This window comes from Mustela nigripes, chromosome 6 (assembly GCF_022355385.1).
Source record: "Mustela nigripes isolate SB6536 chromosome 6, MUSNIG.SB6536, whole genome shotgun sequence".
In the NCBI taxonomy this organism is placed as follows: Eukaryota; Metazoa; Chordata; class Mammalia; order Carnivora; family Mustelidae; genus Mustela; species Mustela nigripes.
In genome coordinates, this window is record NC_081562.1 from 97,407,293 (window position 1) to 97,427,259 (window position 19,967).

The 19,967-nt window shown below is 48.2% G+C and overlaps 1 protein-coding gene across 2 annotated transcripts in view; it reads right to left on the minus strand.

Annotated features, from left to right (window-relative positions):
- Positions 1–19,967, minus strand: part of PPM1H (protein phosphatase, Mg2+/Mn2+ dependent 1H) — a 254,172-nt gene that overhangs the window by 44,051 nt on the left and 190,154 nt on the right. The window contains exons 7-8 of one of the 2 annotated variants that reach the window (XM_059403605.1): positions 9,778–9,933; positions 1,340–1,403 (exon numbers count right to left, since the gene is read on the minus strand). In XM_059403605.1, the coding sequence (XP_059259588.1) occupies positions 1,340–1,403; positions 9,778–9,933 (220 nt within the window). The remainder of the gene's footprint in view (positions 1–1,339; positions 1,404–9,777; positions 9,934–19,967) is intronic. The other variant, XM_059403606.1, reaches the window with a different exon arrangement.

Sequence of the window (19,967 nt, forward strand, 5' to 3'; positions counted from 1 at the left end):
TGCTAGGGAGACAAAGGAAACAGGAGGTAGCGCTGAGCTTACCAGAACTCACTGGGTATGGGAGGGTCCCATTGAGACTCCCAGCCCCACAAAGCACTGCCACTAGAGGTACAGGTCACAGGGCTGAGAGACATGTAGTAATGGTACCCGACCTCCTGACGGGCACACGCAACACTGTCGGGAACAGAGTCCCTTCCCGTCGTGATTCTCAATCAGGGATGGCCCATCACCATGAACTGGGAAAGTTCATTCAAAAAGCGATCTCCCTGTGAATCAGACGTTTGTGTTTCATGTCCCTCCACGGAATCCTCCTTGCACTGAAATCACGGCTACACTGAGCCCAAACGTGAACCCGTGCGCTCTCCCACACGCACGTTCAGAGGCCCAAGCGTGTACGTGCACACACACACACACACACACGCTCCAGTTCTGGCCATAAAGGCAGCCTTCAGTTTTATTATGAGTCACTTGCTCCTCCAAAAAACTATCAGATATTGGAAAAAATTCAGCTGAAGATTTTCTTAATGTGAGCACATTTTTCACTTATATCAGGAGCTCTCAGCACAGAGTCTGAAGTGCATTCGTGTTCAGAGGAAGAATGCAGTGACTCAGAGCTGTTTGTTCTTACTGGGAAACTGTTTCAAAGCTTCCCCTCATCTCTGGTCCAGGACGGCCACCTCCTCCAGCCTCAGCTCCCAGATCCAGACGGACAGACAGCCTTCCTGGGCTGCACCATGCGCCTGCCACTCAGGCTGTGGTTCTGACTGGGGCCCTGGGAGCTCGTGACCAAGGAGCTTTGCTAGCTCGGCCAGGGCTCTGGTCCACGGGATCCTAGGGCTTCATCATGGTGGAGCGTGAGCGTTCTAGAAGCTGGGAAGCGGCCATGGCTCCACATATCCTACACCCCTGCTGGGCTGGCTATGGGACTCTGCGGAAGCCGATTTCTCCTCAGAGTCTCAGTGGCCTTGTCTACCAAATGGACCTAACACCACGGGCTCGGCCTGCCTCGTGGCTTGTCAGAAACACAGGGAGATGAACTATGTGTATGCGTTTGTGGTTAAATGCTATAAAAATGTCCTCAGATAGAGCTGAGAAATGGAATGTTATTTTCATCAACTGGACTTTTGTCCCTCGTGCTCACCACTCACCTCCCCGCTCCCTAACCCCTGCCACTCCTCAGACCCTCCTGACAGGAGGCCTGAAGGAGGATGGAAGGTGGGATTCTTTCAAGCTGTCAGGGCTATAAAATGCCAGGCTGCTGAGTGGGGCGTGGGGACCGCCACAGGCGGTGCAGGGACGGAGCCTGGCTCTCTCGGTCCGGGGGAGTGCCCATGCCTACCTTCTTGCCTTCTCCATATATAAGGGGAAACTTCAAGTCATCATCCTCAATGGTTTTGTATGCCCTGTAGGGGGATAAACAACATTTTAAAAAAGAGGTTTGCACTCAATTAGTGACCCGCCGCCCCGACACAGGCGGCTGGGTAGTTCATTTTCCCGGATGCTCCATCACTCACCACGCTGCCAATCTCCCTGCGCACGGAGTTATTTTTCCTCCAGAACTCTGTATGGGGACACATAATTAACCAACCAGAAGCTATCGACTCTCTGCTCGCTTGCAGAGGGAGAAAATAAGGCAGCTACTCAGACTTAGCAACAAGAAGGGGGGAGGTGGGTTTTGTCCTCAGCCTCTGTGCCTGCACTCTATGAAATGGCCCGGCAGCAGTGACAAGGGTCCTGTCATGAGTGCAAAGCTGAGAAACAGCAGAGCTCGGAGACCGATGCAGAGACTGCCCCATGAGCTGGTTCTGACCCTCGGGGGTTGTTTACACCGAAGCAGCCTCGTACTGGGTTGGCTGGAGAAGGAATACTTAGAGCCTGTTTGACCTCGGTGTGACATTCAAGGCTGGCAGAAAATTCTGTTTCACAATAGCTATTAAATGGCCATTTGACACACGTTAAGAAAATGCAGTTTATGCTTCAGTGGTTTATTCTAGACGTGGCTGTCCAGATGCCACCACATATACCGCAAGGCCTGGCCAGGCTACCAGGAGAGGGAAAACAAAGTCTATGTCTTGCCATTTTGCTCATCAGGAGTGAAAAAACAAACGAGCTGCAAAGGGCATCTAATTACTAAGTAACTGTACCACCTGGGCAAGGAGCTCCACCTTTTCTGGTCTCAGTTTCCTTATCTGTAAAATGAGGATAATCACATAGGCTGTAACGAGCTTAGCGCTGGAGCCTAGAAAGCACTCATTCAGTGTAGCTATTACTACTATTCAACAGATAACGAATACTTGGCCCACCAGCTCCCCTCTCTACAAAATGGGGACAGCCCTGCCTATTCACCACCTTTCAAAGAGGGATCGGGGTCACTAGGTAAAACCTGGGGTGGCTTCTACAAGGTGAGGCGCTAGATGCAAGATGCTTCTCTAAAATAACGTCTGCTGAGGGCAAGAAGAAAATGATTTGTGATATGGGCTCCCAGGCTTGGATATATATAGGCAACTTGGGAATGAAACTGAAATCAAATTTATGGACGCTCTCGATACACAAAAGAACACAACCCAATTCAAGGAGAGTTCAACCCCAAAGCTAACACAGGGACACCCTTATTTTCTGGGAAATTATTTAGGTTAGTGGTTCCTTCCCAAGGGATCTGTGAAGTTTGGGCACCAGATGTGCCCGGGCTCCCGGTTCAGCCCTGGGCGAGTGGGTGAGCCTCCCTGAGCTGAGGATCCTCATTAATCAGCGAGAGGAAAACCAAGACTTATTCTCGGGACTGCGGATGAAGAAGGCCTAAAGACCATGCCGAGCGTTGGAAGTCTTTAGCACGTAGCCTGGCACAGGCTGAGAGCTTCATAAATGGCAGTTGCTCGTACTGCCATCAAGTGGGCCCAGAGGTACTCTAGGAATTCAATTTATTTTTTTTTTTTAAGATTTTTTTATTCATTTGACAGATCAGAAGTAGTCAGAGAGGCAGGCAGAGAGAGAGAGAGGAGGAAGCAGGCTCCCCGCTGAGCAGAGAGCTCGATGCGGGACTTGATCCCAGGACCCTGAGACCATGACCCGAGCCGAAGGCAGAGGCTTTAACCCACTGAGCCACCCAGGCGCCCCTAGGAATTCAATTTAAAAAAAAAAAAAAAAAAGAACTGCACGATTTCCTTTCCCCCCATCTACCAAATTAACACGAGGTGGAAATAGCTACTTTGATGTTTTTACAGTCACATGAACTATTTAAAATGCGGTGGTACACAAGTCATTTGGGGGAACACACAGAGTTATTATTAGAATACACTCAGCTTGGGGAATGAATGAATTTTTAGACCAGGGGTTCTCAATCCCACCTGCACATGGAATCACCTGGGAGAACCTTTAAAAATCCAGACACCCAGGTCACAGCTCAGAACAATTAAATCTGAACCTCTGGGGATGACAGCCAGGCACTGGGATTTTTTTAAGCTACCAGGGGATTCTACTGTGCAGTCAAAATTGAGAACCCCCACTGCAGACCAAGGGTCATTTGCTAATATTGAAGATCAGCTGATCAACCAGCTTCACCCTAAAGATGACAGACCATGTGGCTCAAGGGACAGGAGGGACATGGCCTGAAAAAAGCTCTGAGGTGGGCATGATCAGGGCTTGGGGATGGTGGACAGGGATGTGTGGAGAGGAGAGGCCAGACTCAGAGAAGAGGACACAGAGGGGACGGGACCAGGAGGGGGACTGGGGCCTAAAGACCGAGGCACAGGAATCGGGGATTAAATGGGAAGCAGGAGGCAGCAACTCTAACACCACTGACTGGAAATTACTTAGAGCTCAGGAGAGACGGGCTAAGAGCACTCTTAACAGGCTTGAAAGGCAGCCAGAGAGCTGTTCTCAGATCCTCTGAAAGCCCAGGCCATCAAATTCTCTCAGGGCAGAGACCCTCAGGAACATGAAGTCTGTGTGACCACAGCTCTGAAAGACAAACACTCCCTTTGGAGTTGTCACCTACAGCGTCCAGGGCAAATTCCAATATTTTAGTTGCTATTTTTTCCATCCTCCCAAACAACAGAAATATTAAAAACGAAAGGACAACTTTGAAAAAGGTTTATTCTGTTCCTGCCATCGTTGGTTTCCAATCATGTAAGAGCCCTCTCCCCTGCTGTCACCAACGAATGACAAGGGTGAGTAACTATAAATAAAGAGGTTCAACACGCTCTCCCTCTCAGTCCTTCTGTGTCCTAAGCATAGGTACCAGATAAAACAGGTGGACTTCCTTTCCCAGCTAAAATCTGGACTAATACAGAACAAAACACTCTAGAGTAATGTGAGTAAACTGGTAACTTGATTAAAGTCTACATACATGAGTTAAAACCACGAGAGCAGCTCTGACTCACCGAACACCCACATGCCACACACTGGGCTTGGGGCTGGCTTACTGTGTCTCAAAAGGTCTCCTAAGTTCTGCAGTGTTCTACCGGACAGGTGAGGAGACTGAGGCTCCGAGAGGTTAAGTAACTTTCCCAGGACCACACAGCATCTTAGTGGCCTGAAGCTAGACTCAAACCTTCCCAGAAAACACATCTAAGAAAGGCTCAGCTCTCACGATCTCTCATTCTAGCTGAAAAATCTGCAATGAGACCACTGTTCCCTGCCTACCAGTGGGAGAAAGGCAGGTACTGGACGATGAAAAGGTGTCTTTGGCCAAAGAGGAAAAGGAATTTTCTGTGTGAGCAGAAGAACAAAAGGTGATCATGTGGGGACAAACCAGAGGCTGTGTCACTACACGGTCCACAGGGAAGATGGCAGGAAGTCAGGGAAGCACCCTCATGTGCCCACCAGACATTTCACCACGGCCACAGAGCCTGCTGGAGCCCTCTCCCCAGGGACAGCGGGCTTCCTGCAAACCTGTGTCTGCAGGTGAGGGGGCCACTCCTGTCCATACCCATCTGAAAGCCCTCCTGCTGTTCAAATTGCATTCTAGTCCATGCCCAGGCTGTCGGCTTGACTCTCTCTCTCCCCTTCCAGCTCAGCCTTGGCTGCCACCTCCTCTGCTGGGGGACACAAGAGAAGGACAATGGTTGGCAGCTGGAGCTCCACGAGAGGGAGTTACTTGATTCATAGAAAATATCTCTTCCTTCGTATCAGATTCCATGATTTCACAAATCCTGATTCAATTAAAAAACTCCAAGAATCAATTACTCAGTAGATTTACAATAATATAACTGACCAGAGATCATATTTAAATAATTACTTGTTACAAGAAAGCAAAACTGAAAGGCTTAGGAAAGATTTTCAGAATAAGTCTTATTTGGGGTCAATCCTTAATGAATATTTATGACGCCAACTGACAGAAGAATGAGAAAAAAAAAAATCAAGGCTTAAAAAGGGCTCTCCCTGATATGAGGAAGTGGTGATGCAACATGGGGGCTTAAGTGGGTAGGAGAAGAATCAATGAAACAAGATGGGATTGGGAGGGAGGCAAACCATAAGTGACTCTTAATCTCACAAAACAAACTGAGGGTTGCTGGGGGGAGGGGGGTTGAGAGAAGGGGGGTGGGGTTATGGACACTGGGGAGGGTATGTGCTATGGTGAGTGCTGTGAAGTGTGTAAACCTGGTGATTCACAGACCTGTACCCCTGGGGATAAAAATATATGTTTATAAAAAATAAAAAATTAAAAAAAAAAAAGGGCTCAGTTAAAGGGCTTTCCCTAAGTGGAGGCAAGTTTCATTAAGCAAAGAAGCTTCCATTTTTGAAAAATGATGGCTTCCCTTACAATGTGGATTTTGCAAAGCTGGAAAGCCAAAGAAGGCACCACTGGTCCAGACCTATGGGAAGGAAATGCTCAGCACTGAGACTGAGAGGCCACTAAGCCAGGTGTGTCCCAAGCGTGGGAGTCCCTCCAATACCAACACGCCTCCTATGAGTCCCTGGCCTCTGTCACGGAATGGACTGCTCTGGAAGTCATTGTCCTGGGAGCTCGGCAGCATGCAGCAGCACCTGATTCTGTTGGAGAACAGCCCTGGGAAATTCTTTCTTAAACCCCTCAGTTAGCCACTGGTGTATCTCCAAATCCTCTGATTCCTAAGGCAAGAAGGAGGCCCTGACTGCTCCCATTTCACTCCTCCCTCTAGAATGAGGCTTGCTGCCACCGAGTCGGTCCTTCCACCTGCTCACAAAGGCCCGGATGCTCTCCCATCCTCCCTGATGACTTCGGCCGAGTGGCTTCCACTCTTTCCTGTACTGTTATACTCAGTAATTTTAGATGTGTGGATGATGCTTCTGGAATCCTGACTTTCTAACTCCCAACCTACTTACTTCCTGATAACCTTCTATATCGCTCCCCAGCACCCTGGTCGTGGGCTGCACCAAGGGCACCCTCTCATGGAGCTTCCTGCTGCGGGCCGCCCTCCTCTCCCACTCTTGCTGGGGCTCCCAGGCCACTTCCGCTCCTCTGTCCCAGCACTCTACCCCCCTCCGGGCCATACACGTTCGTCCACCAGCCTCCATCATTCATGACAGTTCTTTTGCATCCTTCTTTTGCTGGCAGCCTAAACTTCCTCATCCACTTTATCTTCTAGTAAGAGGGAAACACAAAAGGAACTCAGGGTTTCGTCTGCCGCCGTCCTACCGAATACGGTCAGCTCTACCTTCCCAACAGGTCCAGGACCTTTGCTGCCGCCACCGTCTCTGGCTCACACCATGGTGATGGCCTCACTGGGCCTGCCTGCAATTATTGGGGTAAGAGCAGACGGTGCCAGGGCCTGGATGAAGCGGTGAAGGTTCTGGAAACTGCTCAGTTTTGTCCTTTATCTCTATTCTCAGAGCAACCAGAGTAATTATTTTAAAATGTCAGAGAGCGTCATTACCCTGTTCAAACCCCCCAATGATTTCCCCATCATACTCTAAATAAAAGCCAAATAATGAAATGACCTTCTTTAACATTACTCCCCTCCCCCAACTTTCCCCTTCCCCTTCTTGGTTTTATTTTTGTGGTTTGTCATCTACCCCACCTAATACTTAAAAAGTGTTTTACTTCCTTGTGTTTATTTTCTCTATTTTCCCCCCAAAATCCTGGCCCCACAGTTGTGAGGACAGACACTCTCATTTTGCCCCCTGTGGTATCCCCGGTATTTAAAAGAGAGCCCAGTGTGTAGCAGGTGCTCAAGAAATATCTGACTGTGTGAGCAAATCAGCGAATGCCCATGATCCCGGGCAGCGCCTTTATTCTGCCCTTCTGTATTTTCTCGTCCTACACATGTCCACAAAACAAACACAGAGCGCCTTCCGAGCCTCCCTGCCTGCTCTCTGGGCTGCCGGGGTGCTGCCTGTGACTGACGCCCGCCCGCGGGCATGTCCCTTGGCCGCCTCCCGTCTCGGCTGGCTCTACGCTGCTCCCTGCAACCTTTGAGACACATTCTCTGGACATCTGAGCTTAAGAGGTCCCTGTACGGCCACATGGATGTCCTTCCCCCCTCCTGATGGGCAGCTATTGTAAGACTCTTCCAGGATGAACACATCTGGTCCACGGTCAGTTCCATAATTGTTTGCAGAGAAAGGTTTGCCTGTATTTTCGGTCTGGCCGAGCAGTCTGCTAGCCGATCTCCCACAGCCATTTCTCTCTTTTAATTCACAAGCCTCACTCTTCAGCTTAAAATTCCCTATTGGACAACAAGGCCCTCTGTGATCTGATCTTCACATGCTGCTCTGACCTCCTTGATCCCTCCACTAGGTTCCTCCAATGCCAGCTTGCTCGCTGTCCCTCGACCGTGCCCCGGGGCCGCGTTGTTCCCTCTGCCCGGGCCCTTCTTCTGCTGGGTCCCCCAAACCGCCTCCCACACATCCCTCAGCCTTTTCTGAACTGCTCCTGGCTCTCATGCTGTGGCTCTTCACAGTGTTTCCACGGCGCAATCTCAAGCTATCTGTTCGTTACCTAATTTTGTTTACTTCTTTCTAGCCCCCAGCCCCAGGACATTCAGTCTGTCTATTCGCGGCTCTGGCCTCCTGTCTACACGGTGGAAGCACACTGTGGATGTGAAGCTGGTCGGAGCTACTGGGATGAACAGCTGAAAAAACGCAAGCATTCCTCCTCCACACGCAGGCGTCCTCCAAGGACATCACACAGTCCCGGCTTCCCCACTCATCTTGCCTTCACGGTAGGCCTTTTTACGGCTGAAATTCAGGGCCAAGTCCAATCAGGGATACCTTGGACTGGTGTATATCTCTTTACATTAGAATTTTAGGTTCACCTTTCGCACCAATATACAGCAATACATAGTCATAAAGTTATAAAAAAATAGCACTTATGATCCTCTTGCCTATTATTTCTCCCGATGATTCCTAAGTTCCACCTCCAGAATGACAGCAGTTTTTTTTGGTCACGGGGTTCCCCGGGGTCTACAGTGTTACCCAGACACATTTCTTCCATATTAGCTTGCTAAAGCAAATTTCCCACTAAGAAAATTCTTCTGTGTCTCTGCCAGATTTCTCCATTCCCAGCCAGAGTCTCCACTCGGACATCTGACCCACAGGCCAGGAACCCAAAGTTCACACTTTGGCACGGTCCACGTACATCACTTCCCATGGTCTTCTTTCTCGCCCAGATCAGGACTTTTAATTAGAAAGAGGGACAGAAATACCACTCATTTCCCGAAGTCATGGTTCCCTTAGCAATACTTCAAAGTCATTTAAGAAGAACGTGACCCCTCTGGGACTGCCTAATCCCAATAATCCACTTGTACGACTCCAAAGACACACGCCAGTGAGTCACATTCTTCCACTAGCTGACCTCTCACCACGGCCCGGGATGCCTGTCCTCCTCTGGGAAGCAGAGTTCCTAGATCCTTCCTTCCTCCTGCTGGCGTCGGGTAGAGAACATCAGGCCTGGAATCAGGGGTTTTGAAGTCGCAGCTCGGTCTTCAAGTGACCTTGGCAAAATCCCTCAACCTCACTGAATGTGCTTCTTCAGCTGGACTCTGCAGGAGAAGCTGCAAGGGCTGCATGCAAAGATGCCTGAGAAGTCCTCTGTGAAGGAGAAGGTCCTGTTTCAGTCAACTGTGGCCCGAGGGCCCTTCTTCTTTCTTCACTGCTTGTGTATCGCACAGATAACTGGGGAGCACGGGCCAGAATACAGTACATCCCCAGGGGAAAACTGCTTCTTGCTGAACACCCAAGACGCCCCAATTCATACTTTCCTACTGGTGCTAATGATAACAAAGCACAAAGGACAGCGCCTGTGCAACTTTATTCAGAGAGGTCCACTGTTCTGCTCGAAAGTGATGAATCAGAGACTCAGATACCTCAGAGCTAATAATCTTCAGGGGATGCTTTGGGCTTGGTCTCCAATAGGCATAAAGGGAGCATTTTCCTCCCCCTCAGTGAGAAGCTGAGTGCCCCATTCAGGGAGGAAGGTAAAAGCCACAGGAAGTCTCATATTGCTCCCAGCAAAAACCAAGTCTTAGACAGGGGCACACCACATGGGGGTTGAGCAGGTCTGGCTGGAGGATGGTGGGCAGAAGTGTCTAGGTCTTTGGTCCCCACTTCTGCTTCCTACAACCAATCTCAACAAGAACTTGAATCCCAGGAGGCTGGGGAGGAAACACCACCTGGGCCTGGCTGGCCAGCGGCAGACACATGCCTGGAGCCCAGATGCCACTCATGGCTTTTAAGAGCTTGGCACAACCCCAATTCAGCAATTCACAGAATCAGCAGAGGCTCTCCCTTGCCTCGCCTTTCTCCACGCCCACCCTGCCCAGACCTTCCTGGAAAAAGCAACACAGAGCTGGCCATCACCTCATGCTTCCTTTTTCCTGCCAGCCATCTGTATTTCCAAAGGAATCAAACCCAAAGCCACAGAGCAGTAAATGGAGGCTGCTTCCTGCTCCTTGAGGAGGCCCTGCACAGGGCAACCCACTCTCCCTCTTCACCGTAAGAGTATCCATGTGTTTCCTGTAAAGCAATACAAGAATATTTTGTCTTTTATTAGAGCTTACTCTTATTTTTTTAGTATCTTCTTTCAAGAGGCCTTTTGGTCCTGGTTTCAAAGACTTACGGTTAAGAAATCTCCCAGAAATTTCTTAAATTTATCACTGGGTCAAATCTTAATACGCTGGGAAAATGTCACTCAACTGTCAGGGAGGAGCATCTGAGCCAAGCTTAATGAACTCAGGCTCAAGTCAGAGATCTGGAACAAGGATGCGAGACAGCCGTTGTGGCCCCTGGGTGAGCTGGAAAAGGCTGAGAAGTATCCTGTACCTACCAGGTGGCTTGAGGGTTCAGAATTCTCCTTTAAGATATTTCTGGGCAGAGCCAACATCTCTGCCACATAAGTGCCATTGCACAGCAGGCCTCAGTTACTTGTAAATCTACATTTGGGCGGGGGACAGGGTGATATTGTGATGCTCTGAGTTCCTGGATTCCGTGCTAGCAGTTGTCATCAATTGATATCTTGATTACGTGAGAAAGTTCCTTGTGGGGCCGAGGCTCTACAAACAAATGCTACCTGTGTTCTCCTTTTAGTCCTTGGAGCCTTAAGTTATTTGAGGCCTGGAGGCCCTGAGCTACATACAAGTTGATATTCTTGGGCTAATACAGTACAATAGTCTGAATTCAACCTCAAATAATAAGCTTGAATTGTAAAAGCGTGATTAGTATTTGGTGATCTAATTTGGAGGTATAATGCTGTCTAGCTTGCATGTATCTGGCTGTCTCTAATGAGACAAACAAATGAAAGGGAGAATCTTCTGGCTATCTCTCCGGAAAAGCTTTTTTCCTTAATGGGGCTCAAGCTCTGTTCCCTGGCATTGCAGTTATCCTTGAGGAAATCACCCAACTAACAGACCCGGAATCCCTGGGGAAATGCCTACCTCTCCGCTCCCCATCACCGGCATGTCCGAACCAGATCCTGCCTGGAATTCTGGAAGCAGTAATCATTCTTCTAATTTGGCCTAGAGACTCCTCTTCCTCACACTGGGTCTGTGCAGGACAGCACAAGGCATCAGAGCTTGCTCTCACTGCACGAGGCCCATGCTCCTGGGGAAAGTCCGCTCTAAGTCCTGGCTTAGAGCAGGTCTTGTTAACGCATTTCAGGAAGCAACATTTGCCCTTCCTGTGTTATACACACGGAGACTTTTCCTCCTTACACTACTTAATTTGTTCAAAATGCTTATCTCCGGGGGCGCCTGGGTGGCTCAGTGGATTAAGCCGCTGCCTTCGGCTCAGGTCATGATCTCAGGGTCCTGGGATCGAGTCCCGCATCGGGCTCTCTGCTCAGCAGGGAGCTTGCTTCCCTCTCTCTCTCTCTCTGGCTGCCTCTCTGTCTACTTGTGATTTCTCTCTGTCAAAATAAATAAATCTTAAAAAAAAAAAAAATACTTATCTCCGTACACTAAACTGCTTTCACAATCTACTAATGGGCCCCTACCCACAGCTGAAAATTTGGGTAAAGGAAAAGGACCTGCTCCTAGTAGCTCCAAGTCAGGAGCTCATTTCTGGACTAGATGAGAGGAATGGGCTCTACTAGAATCCTTCATGAATGTTTACTGAGCACCTAGCAAATAATATAAATGAAGTAAAGGTCGTCCCTTAACACTGAGGCCCAAGGTTAGGAATGGAAAAGAACTCACACAGAAGAAGATGCTTTGAGTCAGTCTTTCAGAAATGTAACTGGTCATGTGTGTTTGCAAAACAGAACCAGTAATATTTCAGGAGAAATCATTCTAGATGACTTTGAGGGAAATTTCAGATTTAGAAATGATTTCTGACTCAGTATCCACTTGGTGTGCATTAGCACTTGGCTAGGAGAGCTTTGTACTCTAATCAATAACATTTAGATCTCCCAGAGGTATGAATCATAGATCCTTATTTTATGAGCACACGACATGGAATGATTTCTGCTTTCTCAGGGACCATCTATTCTGAAACGAACATGAATTTCATTGACACTGGCCTTTATATTGTATGAAACCAAGTCAATACATACAAATCAAGAAGTAACCAAAATGGACCCCATCTCCATGAATGGTGGTGAGAAAATAGCAGATAGAGTGTTCCCTGCCAAGAGGGTTTTACTGCAGTCCAGTTTCTCTGGCTCACAAAGCTTCTGTCTCTTTGGACATACGGGTATTTGTACATGGGAGCACCAAGTCCTGCAGTGTTCTCATGGGGAAACCACACACACACACCAGGACTCTACCCTATATCATTTCAGCACTTCGTTCGAGTATCTTTGAACTGGCCACATCACCTGGGGCAGAGCTCAGGTATCTCAAAGTAGGCATTAGTTAGTGCTTTTCCAAGTCTTCTGCTTTAGCCCAAAAAACCATGAGAATTTTGCATAATAATCATATATATAACATTTATTTCTTTTTTTTTTTTTTTTTTTTAAAGATTTTATTTATTTATTTGACAGAGAGAGATTACAAGTAGGCAGACAGGCAGGCAGAGAGAGAGAGGAGGAAGCAGGCTCCCTGCTGAGCAGAGAGCCCGATGCGGGACTCGATCCCAGGACCCTGAGATCATGACCTGAGCCGAAGGCAGCGGCTTAACCCACTGAGCCACCCAGGCGCCCTATAACATTTATTTCAACACAGAAAAATATCCTCTCCTACCCCCAAAATCTTCAGTTGAAATTCTCAGTCTTCTGGATTCTTCTGTTGACCTTCACATGACTCGAGTCTCAGGGTAAGAAGCACAGGCCTGGGCAATGGCTGCCGATCTTTACCAATGGAAAGAACACCATAATCTTGGCTCCAACATCAAGTTGGCCCCACTGTTTCAGATGATGGGTGGGGAAAGGCAACAACTGACTTAACCACTGTTAAATCTTCTGCTGCCACCTTGGCCTGAACATTCACAGAATTTCTAACACACCCATCACTTGTTGCATGATCTTCTTTCTTCTGGAGACTGTTCTAAGCACTTATATGTTTTAAATTTATGTAATTATTTTTTTAAAGATTTTATTTATTTGAGAGAGAGAATGCACAAGTACACAAGCAGGGGGAGAGGGAGAAGCAGGCTCCCTGCTGAGTAAGAAGCCTGATGCAGGACTTGATCCTAGCACCCTGGGATCATGACCTGAGCCGAAGGCAGACACTTAAACCACCTGAACCACCCAGGCGCCTCAAAACTTATGCAATTGCAAACAAATTTGCAAGACAGATATTAACATTAACCCAAAGAAGAAAATGGAGGTCACACACGTTGGAAATAGAGGTCAAGCTCACTTCCAGGTCTGCCCCAAAGTGCACTGGGTTCTCTGCCATTCTTGAAGAGCAATGAATATGTGGCAAATGCCATAAATGTAATGATATCCAACAAAATTGCTTAATTACTAATCCTCATTTATCAGGGTAAATCATACAAATTTTTAAAAAGTCAACCCCCCAACCTCCCAGGTTTTTAAAGTAGTAGGTCACACAGAAGGTTAAACATACCACCTCCTTAAGCTTTTTCTTCTCTTGCCAATATGACGGATGTTCAAGATCACTGTAGAATTAAGTCTAACCTAAGGCTGAGCTTTCAAATTGTTCTGTTGACAATAAATTGCAGATTTTAGATCTTCACACTTTGGTGCCCAGTTTTTCATAGGGTGATTCAAGGCCATGTAAAAGGATTAGGTAAATCTGGGGAGGGAGTATCACTTATTCAGGATGAACCGGAGTAAGAAACCAGCAAGTTGGATGCCCTGGGAGCATGGTCCTAACTATTCCATGTACTTATAGGCTGTCTGGGGCCTGGACTATCCAGGTTATTGGCATAAGCATCAAGAAGGAAGAGAGACACTCAACTCTGACCCACTGTAGGCACCAACCATCTCCCATCTTCCACTGTCAGTGCAGTCCACGACCCCTCCTGCACAGAGTCCTTGGCCCACACAAGTGGACAAGCAAGTTCCCATGCAACAGCAGGAGGAAAACCGGGGGCCAGAAGTCACAAATCTAATAAAAGACCCAGGCTGGGGAAAAAAAAAAAAGCCTATCTCGTGTTCTTTAACCCACCATTTCTGCTAGCAGTTACTCAGCGCCATGGTAAAAATCTCTAAGGCTCGGGGCACCTGGGTGGCTCAGCTGGTTAGGCAGCTGCCTTCGGCTCAGGTCATGATCCTGGCATCCCAGGATGGAGTCCCACATCGGGCCCTCTGCTCATCAGGGAGCTGGCTTCTCCCTCTGCCCCTCGCCCCTTTCATGCTCACTCTCTCTCTCTCAAATAATAAATAAAATCTTTAAAAAAAAAAAATCTCTAAGGCTGCCCAAAGCCAATGTTCAAGGATGTACAAGAATCACCTGAGAGCTTTTTTTTTTTTTTTTTTTAAATACAGATTCCAGGACCTCAGGGATTCTAGAATGCTTTTAATAATCACCCCAGAAGAAAAAGCTTCACTGTGTGTAAATATTCCTCTGCCCCTTTCGGTATGGGCTTGTCCTATACCACACTGTAAGCACTGTGAGGGTGGAGATTGTTTTCATCTTTTTTCTGTCTCCAGCGCCCAACACAACATGTTACTGAAGGAGGAATGTTTAAAACATCCACTTTATGTGACAAAGATGAAGCCCAGTGCTCTGTCCTCTAAGTTCCTGAGCACAACAATGGACTGCATTAGATTGAACCTCGTGATGGACAAAGCCGGCTCAGTCCTAGTGGGATCTGAAGCCAGACTTGGTAGAGTACTACTGCTTTTACCAGCACAAGGTGAGGAACAGAAAAAGGAATGTATTGCCATGATTTCCAGTTCTTACAGAAAGAAGCGTGTTTAGTTCTTCAGCAAGGCACAGACGTAAACCCGACCCTTGCTCTGACTGATTCCTGTCTGAAGCTCAGTGGAACGCGGCGGCAGGGTTCAGAATGGTGCTGGTCCTCCCACTCTGCCATGCAGATTCCTGGGGTAAGTCCAGAACTCAGAGGCTTCCAACTAGCACCTCAGCTGAATCGGACAACGACGTCTCCCAGCCGTGGTGGCTTAGCACTGGCATGGGCTTGTCAGCTTGAAACCAGGGACACCGACTTTCTGCTCGGAAGCCTTGTGGGGAGGGAAGGGGTGGCAGAGAGAAGGAAAACACTTTATCAAGCTCTGAGGAGAGTGAAATTTTAGAACTGGAGGAAGGCAGGTTGGACACAGGAAAATGTTTCCTTGGCAGGGTGGTTAAGTACCTGGGAATCTGGCGGAGTGTTGTAGCACTCACTTCTCTGGGATTTCCTTAAAAATAGGATCTTATAAATAGGCTGAGGATTGGACCATATGTCCTTCTAAATATACTGTCAGCTCCATATTTCAGCCGTGCTGTGTGTCATTTTCATACTTTACAGAGGTGCAGAGCTCTTAAGAGTGGGAAAATCAGACGTTAGTTCATGCCATCCTAGCACTGCATTCAAAGCTCCCCCTGTGTTGACTTAAATCTACTTCCCTAGATCACTGGGTCCCTTCACTACCCACCCCTGCCCACACCCTCTGGCCTGCGTCTGCATGTCACTTACATCTGACGATCACTTGCAATGTTGTCTAGCTGACACACAGCAATACAGGACAATCCTAAGTTTAACACCCTGAAACCCTTCTGTCCTGCTTGGCAAATACTGACTGTCCCAAGTCTCCACCCCCAGCCCCTTGCCCTTTTCTGGTGCTCTGGACCCTCCCCTGGAATCCCTCTAGTGTGGTAAATAAAGGGTTAATGCCTGGCACAGCAAGCGGCTTCTGGGAGTAGGGGCCCTACTCCTCCCTGCTGACGATTTCAGGTATTACCTCTGGCTTCCACATCCCCAACTCACATCTTATTTTCATCCCTCCTGGTTTTTACTTGTGCTGTTCCCTCTCTTCTGACTGTCCTTCCCTTTGGCCCTCAACCCTCTTAAACCTCTCTTATTTCAGACACCTGGTTCAAACACAGCTTTCCCCATGAAGTTTTCCCCCAGCCCAATTCCAGTCTTAAAAACCACCACCCCCACGGAATGTCCCCTTAAGGCTGTTTATAAATAAGCTCTATATTCTGTCTTGCTTTAGTTATTTTTGCACAAATTCCAACAGATCTACCTCCCTTGCTCTTGAGAATGTAAGAATAGATTTACAGGTAAAGTGGTATTGCTCAGTACTTTTCCAGACAGCTGTTTCCTGGGCCAGCTGGTCATCCCTATGAAGCAAACACAGTCCTATCTGGCAAGGCCCCTCCTATGCGAGGGCACACTTTGGCTTCTGAGCAGCCTGGTATCCCAGCACCCTGGGTATGGCTCAGGAGGGTTATAGGGAACCTTAAAAAGTTCAGCACCCATAACTCAAGAACAGTTGCAGAGCCGATGTATAGACCAGAAAACCCCATAAAAACTAACAAAAGGGCCTTCAAATAAAACAGGAAACACCCTACCCATCAGTACCCAGGGGGAGAGAGGTTTCCAGATTGTGCTGAGCATGTCTCTTCCCCTAGACAACAGCCCCACTTTCTCTGTGCTCACCTGCCACAGCGCCTGTGGGACAGGCCTGCCAGGTAAAAGCAGACAGCACACCGGGACCTTCCATCAGTCTCTTGCTTCTCTAAACTGCCTCCCTTTTACTTTTTGGTTTCTAGCCTCCCACTACTTTGAAAAACAAGCAACTCAACCCCTCTTCGGCTATGGACCTCCTGAGGCAAGGATCAAACCTTGCAGACCACCGCAAACCCCAGAGTATCCAATGATTAGATTACTCTAGAGCACTTCTGACATGGCAGACTGTGTTGAACACACATGACCATACCAGCTCATGACATCCTATTATTAGATACTGTCATGAATCCCACCAACACATGGGAAAACCAGAGTGACATGATTTGTCCAAGCCACACGTGGGGACTGACCCAGCCAGGAAGTCTAGCTCCATACACCTGTTCTTAACTACAGCTCGATGTCTAACAGGTAGCAGACAGACAATAAAGGTTTGCCATATATACAGACAAGGGCCTGTCTGCCCTGGGGGTCCTTGGTTAAAAGGACACTAGCTATTTTCACAGGGATTTATGCAAGTCCTTCCCCAAATGACAGAGAGTAAAGTCACCACCATGCAGGTCCCAAACAAGGGTCACTGGGGAAGTAGGGGAGGTACACTCTACATAGGGGTATATGAACAGGTACCGACAAATGCTGTGACTGTTCAAAGGGTCTCAGGGGGAAAGAAAGGCTTGGCAGTAGTGTGGCCACTTTAGCCTAATGTTAGAGCAAAGAGAGGTGCGTGCGAGTGGACGATCGATAGGGAATGAGCCTGGGCATCTCTCTTCTTCCTCCTCCCCATGGGCTGACAATGCCTGTTTAGCTTGCCTTCTAACCATTTGTAAATACCTCAGAGCTTCCTCTGGCCTCATGGGCAGAGTGACAGGGAGGGGGGCAGGGAGAAGGGAGTCATTTATCACTGTCGGGAGATGGGCTGCACCCAGCAGGGCAGACTCTTCCCTGCTGCTCCTGCCACAAAGCCTGAGAAGCCGCAGAACATGCGCGTCGCAAATGATCATTCATCATCGCGGCTCTGGAAGCCCGGAGAACGGCCCCACCCCATGTGAGACTGGAACCTGGGACATGAGGACTTCCTGGGAGCCTGCTCTCTGACCCAGCCAATGCCCATCCTGAATAATCCACAGGGTTAAACGTCTCTGCCACGACGTCCAGGCCCTTCCCTTCTCTGCAAAGTCGGATTTCCAGATTACTTTGGGCAATCAGAGTGTGGCCAAGATGGCCCATAATCATTAAGTTATGAAAATACAAGTTGCTGGGAGGAAATTAATACCAGGTTTAACTAGGGAAAGGCCTGCTTTCTTGTGAAGTAATTATAAAATTAAAAATGTAATATTTCTCTGGGGGGTTTCAAAAGCCTCCCCGTGAGGTCTGTGGCACAACAGTAATGTCAGGATTTTCACCAAGACGGAACTGAGAAATCCTTTGGTGCTCTAACGATGCTTGCTAGTCAAGAGACACAGGCAGGTAGGTTTCCAAAGATTGGGTTAAAAGTAATTAAAAACAAAGAGAGGGAAAAGGACAGGGTTTGAGATCTCCAATTACTCTTTAAAACTCAAGAGTCAAGCCGTTATAGAAAATGCAGGCTTTCCAAGTAAGATTAATAATGCTAAGCTAATTAGACCCACAGGCTTGGCCAACATATAAATTCAGGCCCAAAAGAGGGACACTGTCCCTTTAAAAAGTGCCTGGGGATCAGTGGAAAAGCTAATGAGGAGTGTCAGTTGAGGCTGCTTTAATAGGTGGTCCTCCAGAGGATAAAGCCCGGGTTTCTGCAACAGGGCTTCTGTGCTTGATTCGATAAATCAATTTATATTATATGCGGGTGCAGCTCTGGAGTTGGCTTCATAAAGCATTCTGTGGCGTTTCTCAATCTGCTTATCCACTTCCCTGTCAGCCTGCCTGAATGTGTTGTCAGAGGGCACTGAAAAGAGCAGTAAAGAAGAAGATAGAAGCCCCATCTACAGTATTTGTAAAACTCGACCCAGCAGCTCTCCAGACCATGCTTGGGGCTGCCTCCAGTGAATTTCTTTCCAAAAAATGCTTGGATTATTGGTAAGAAGCCTAGCGCCATGGGGCTGTGGCTCTCATCCCCGAGCTGGGTTCCAGGCTGCAGATGGAGAACAGAGTTCACCCCAAACAGAATGGGAAGGGTTGGAAGTGAAGTTGCTTTTTCAATCAGACCCTCAGGGTCTGAAACACTTCCCCCAAAAAGCAGAAGGAAAAGCGAGAGGCACCAAAGTGCCCATGACCAGGACCAGTCCAGCAGGCAGCTGGCAGAGGATGGCTGAGGGAGGCAGACTCCTGACCGGGCAAGGGAACCGGGTCCTCTTCAGGCTTCAGGCTCGCCAGCAGGCTTGCCAAGGAGGGACCTTGGGAGATGAGCTGTCCCTACACACAGCGGCTAAGGCCTCTGAAGATCTGAAAAGTGGAGTGAAGCCCATTCCCCAGTCACCTCTGAGGCGAGCAGCAGTGGGGCCAGAAGCCACATGTGGCCACGCCGTTCCACTCACGCGCCCTATCTGTGCTCAGCTGTCATTTTCTTTTTAAAATCCCTTGCCATTGGGAGGTTAACAGACAGCTTCTTGCATGTCCTCCCCAACCCCCAGCTATACCCATACCCTTACATTATCTAGGTAGCAGAGGCCATCAGCAGGACTGTCTGGGATGATGGCAATGCTCTTTACCTGCACTCCCCCATTTGCCAGCCACAAGCCACATCTGGCTACAGAGTAATTGAGATGTGGCTAGTGTGACTTGGGAAAAATTTTTAAATTTTATTTAATTTTCAGTAATATAAGTTTAAATGACCACGCGTGGCTAGCGGCTGCCATGCTGGAGAGCACTCAGAATAGAAAAAAATATTTCCTTTGCCTTAATAAAAGTATTCCTTTGCCAGAATAGAGAATGGTGGTTGACCACCACCCCCTCCTCCTAGTAGGAAAATCTCTGATTTGCTCATAATTTTAAAGGAAATACATGAGGGGAAAATGACCTTGATGTGTCATCAAGTTAGAATCATAAAGAGTTGGGGCGCCTGGGTGGCTCAGTGGGTTAAAGCCTCTGCCTTCGGCTCAGGTCGTGATCTCAGAGTCCTGGGATCGAGCCCCACATTCAGGTCTCTGGTCAGTGGGGAGCCTGCTTCCCTCCTCTCTCTGCCTGCCTCTCTGCCTACTTGTGATTTCTCGCTGTCGAATAAATGAATGGATTCTTAAAAAAAAAATCATAAAGAGTTAAGGCTGCAAGAAATCAGAATGAAAGGTTACCATCACTGGAATCTTGCGAATGGAATTTGTCTTTTCCAGAAGCTCTGAAAAGCAGAGCAAAGCCCATCGCCCACTAGACACAGAGGGTGGCAGCAAGGGGCCAAGGAAGCATTTTACAAATGAGAGACTAGGTGCCCAGGGTTTGCCTAAGGCTTGGAAATCTTGGCAGAGCAAGGGCCAGTACCCATGGAACCCATCTCCCAAAGCCGTCAACTCTGTACTAAGTCAGTCAGGCCGTCTCAGGTT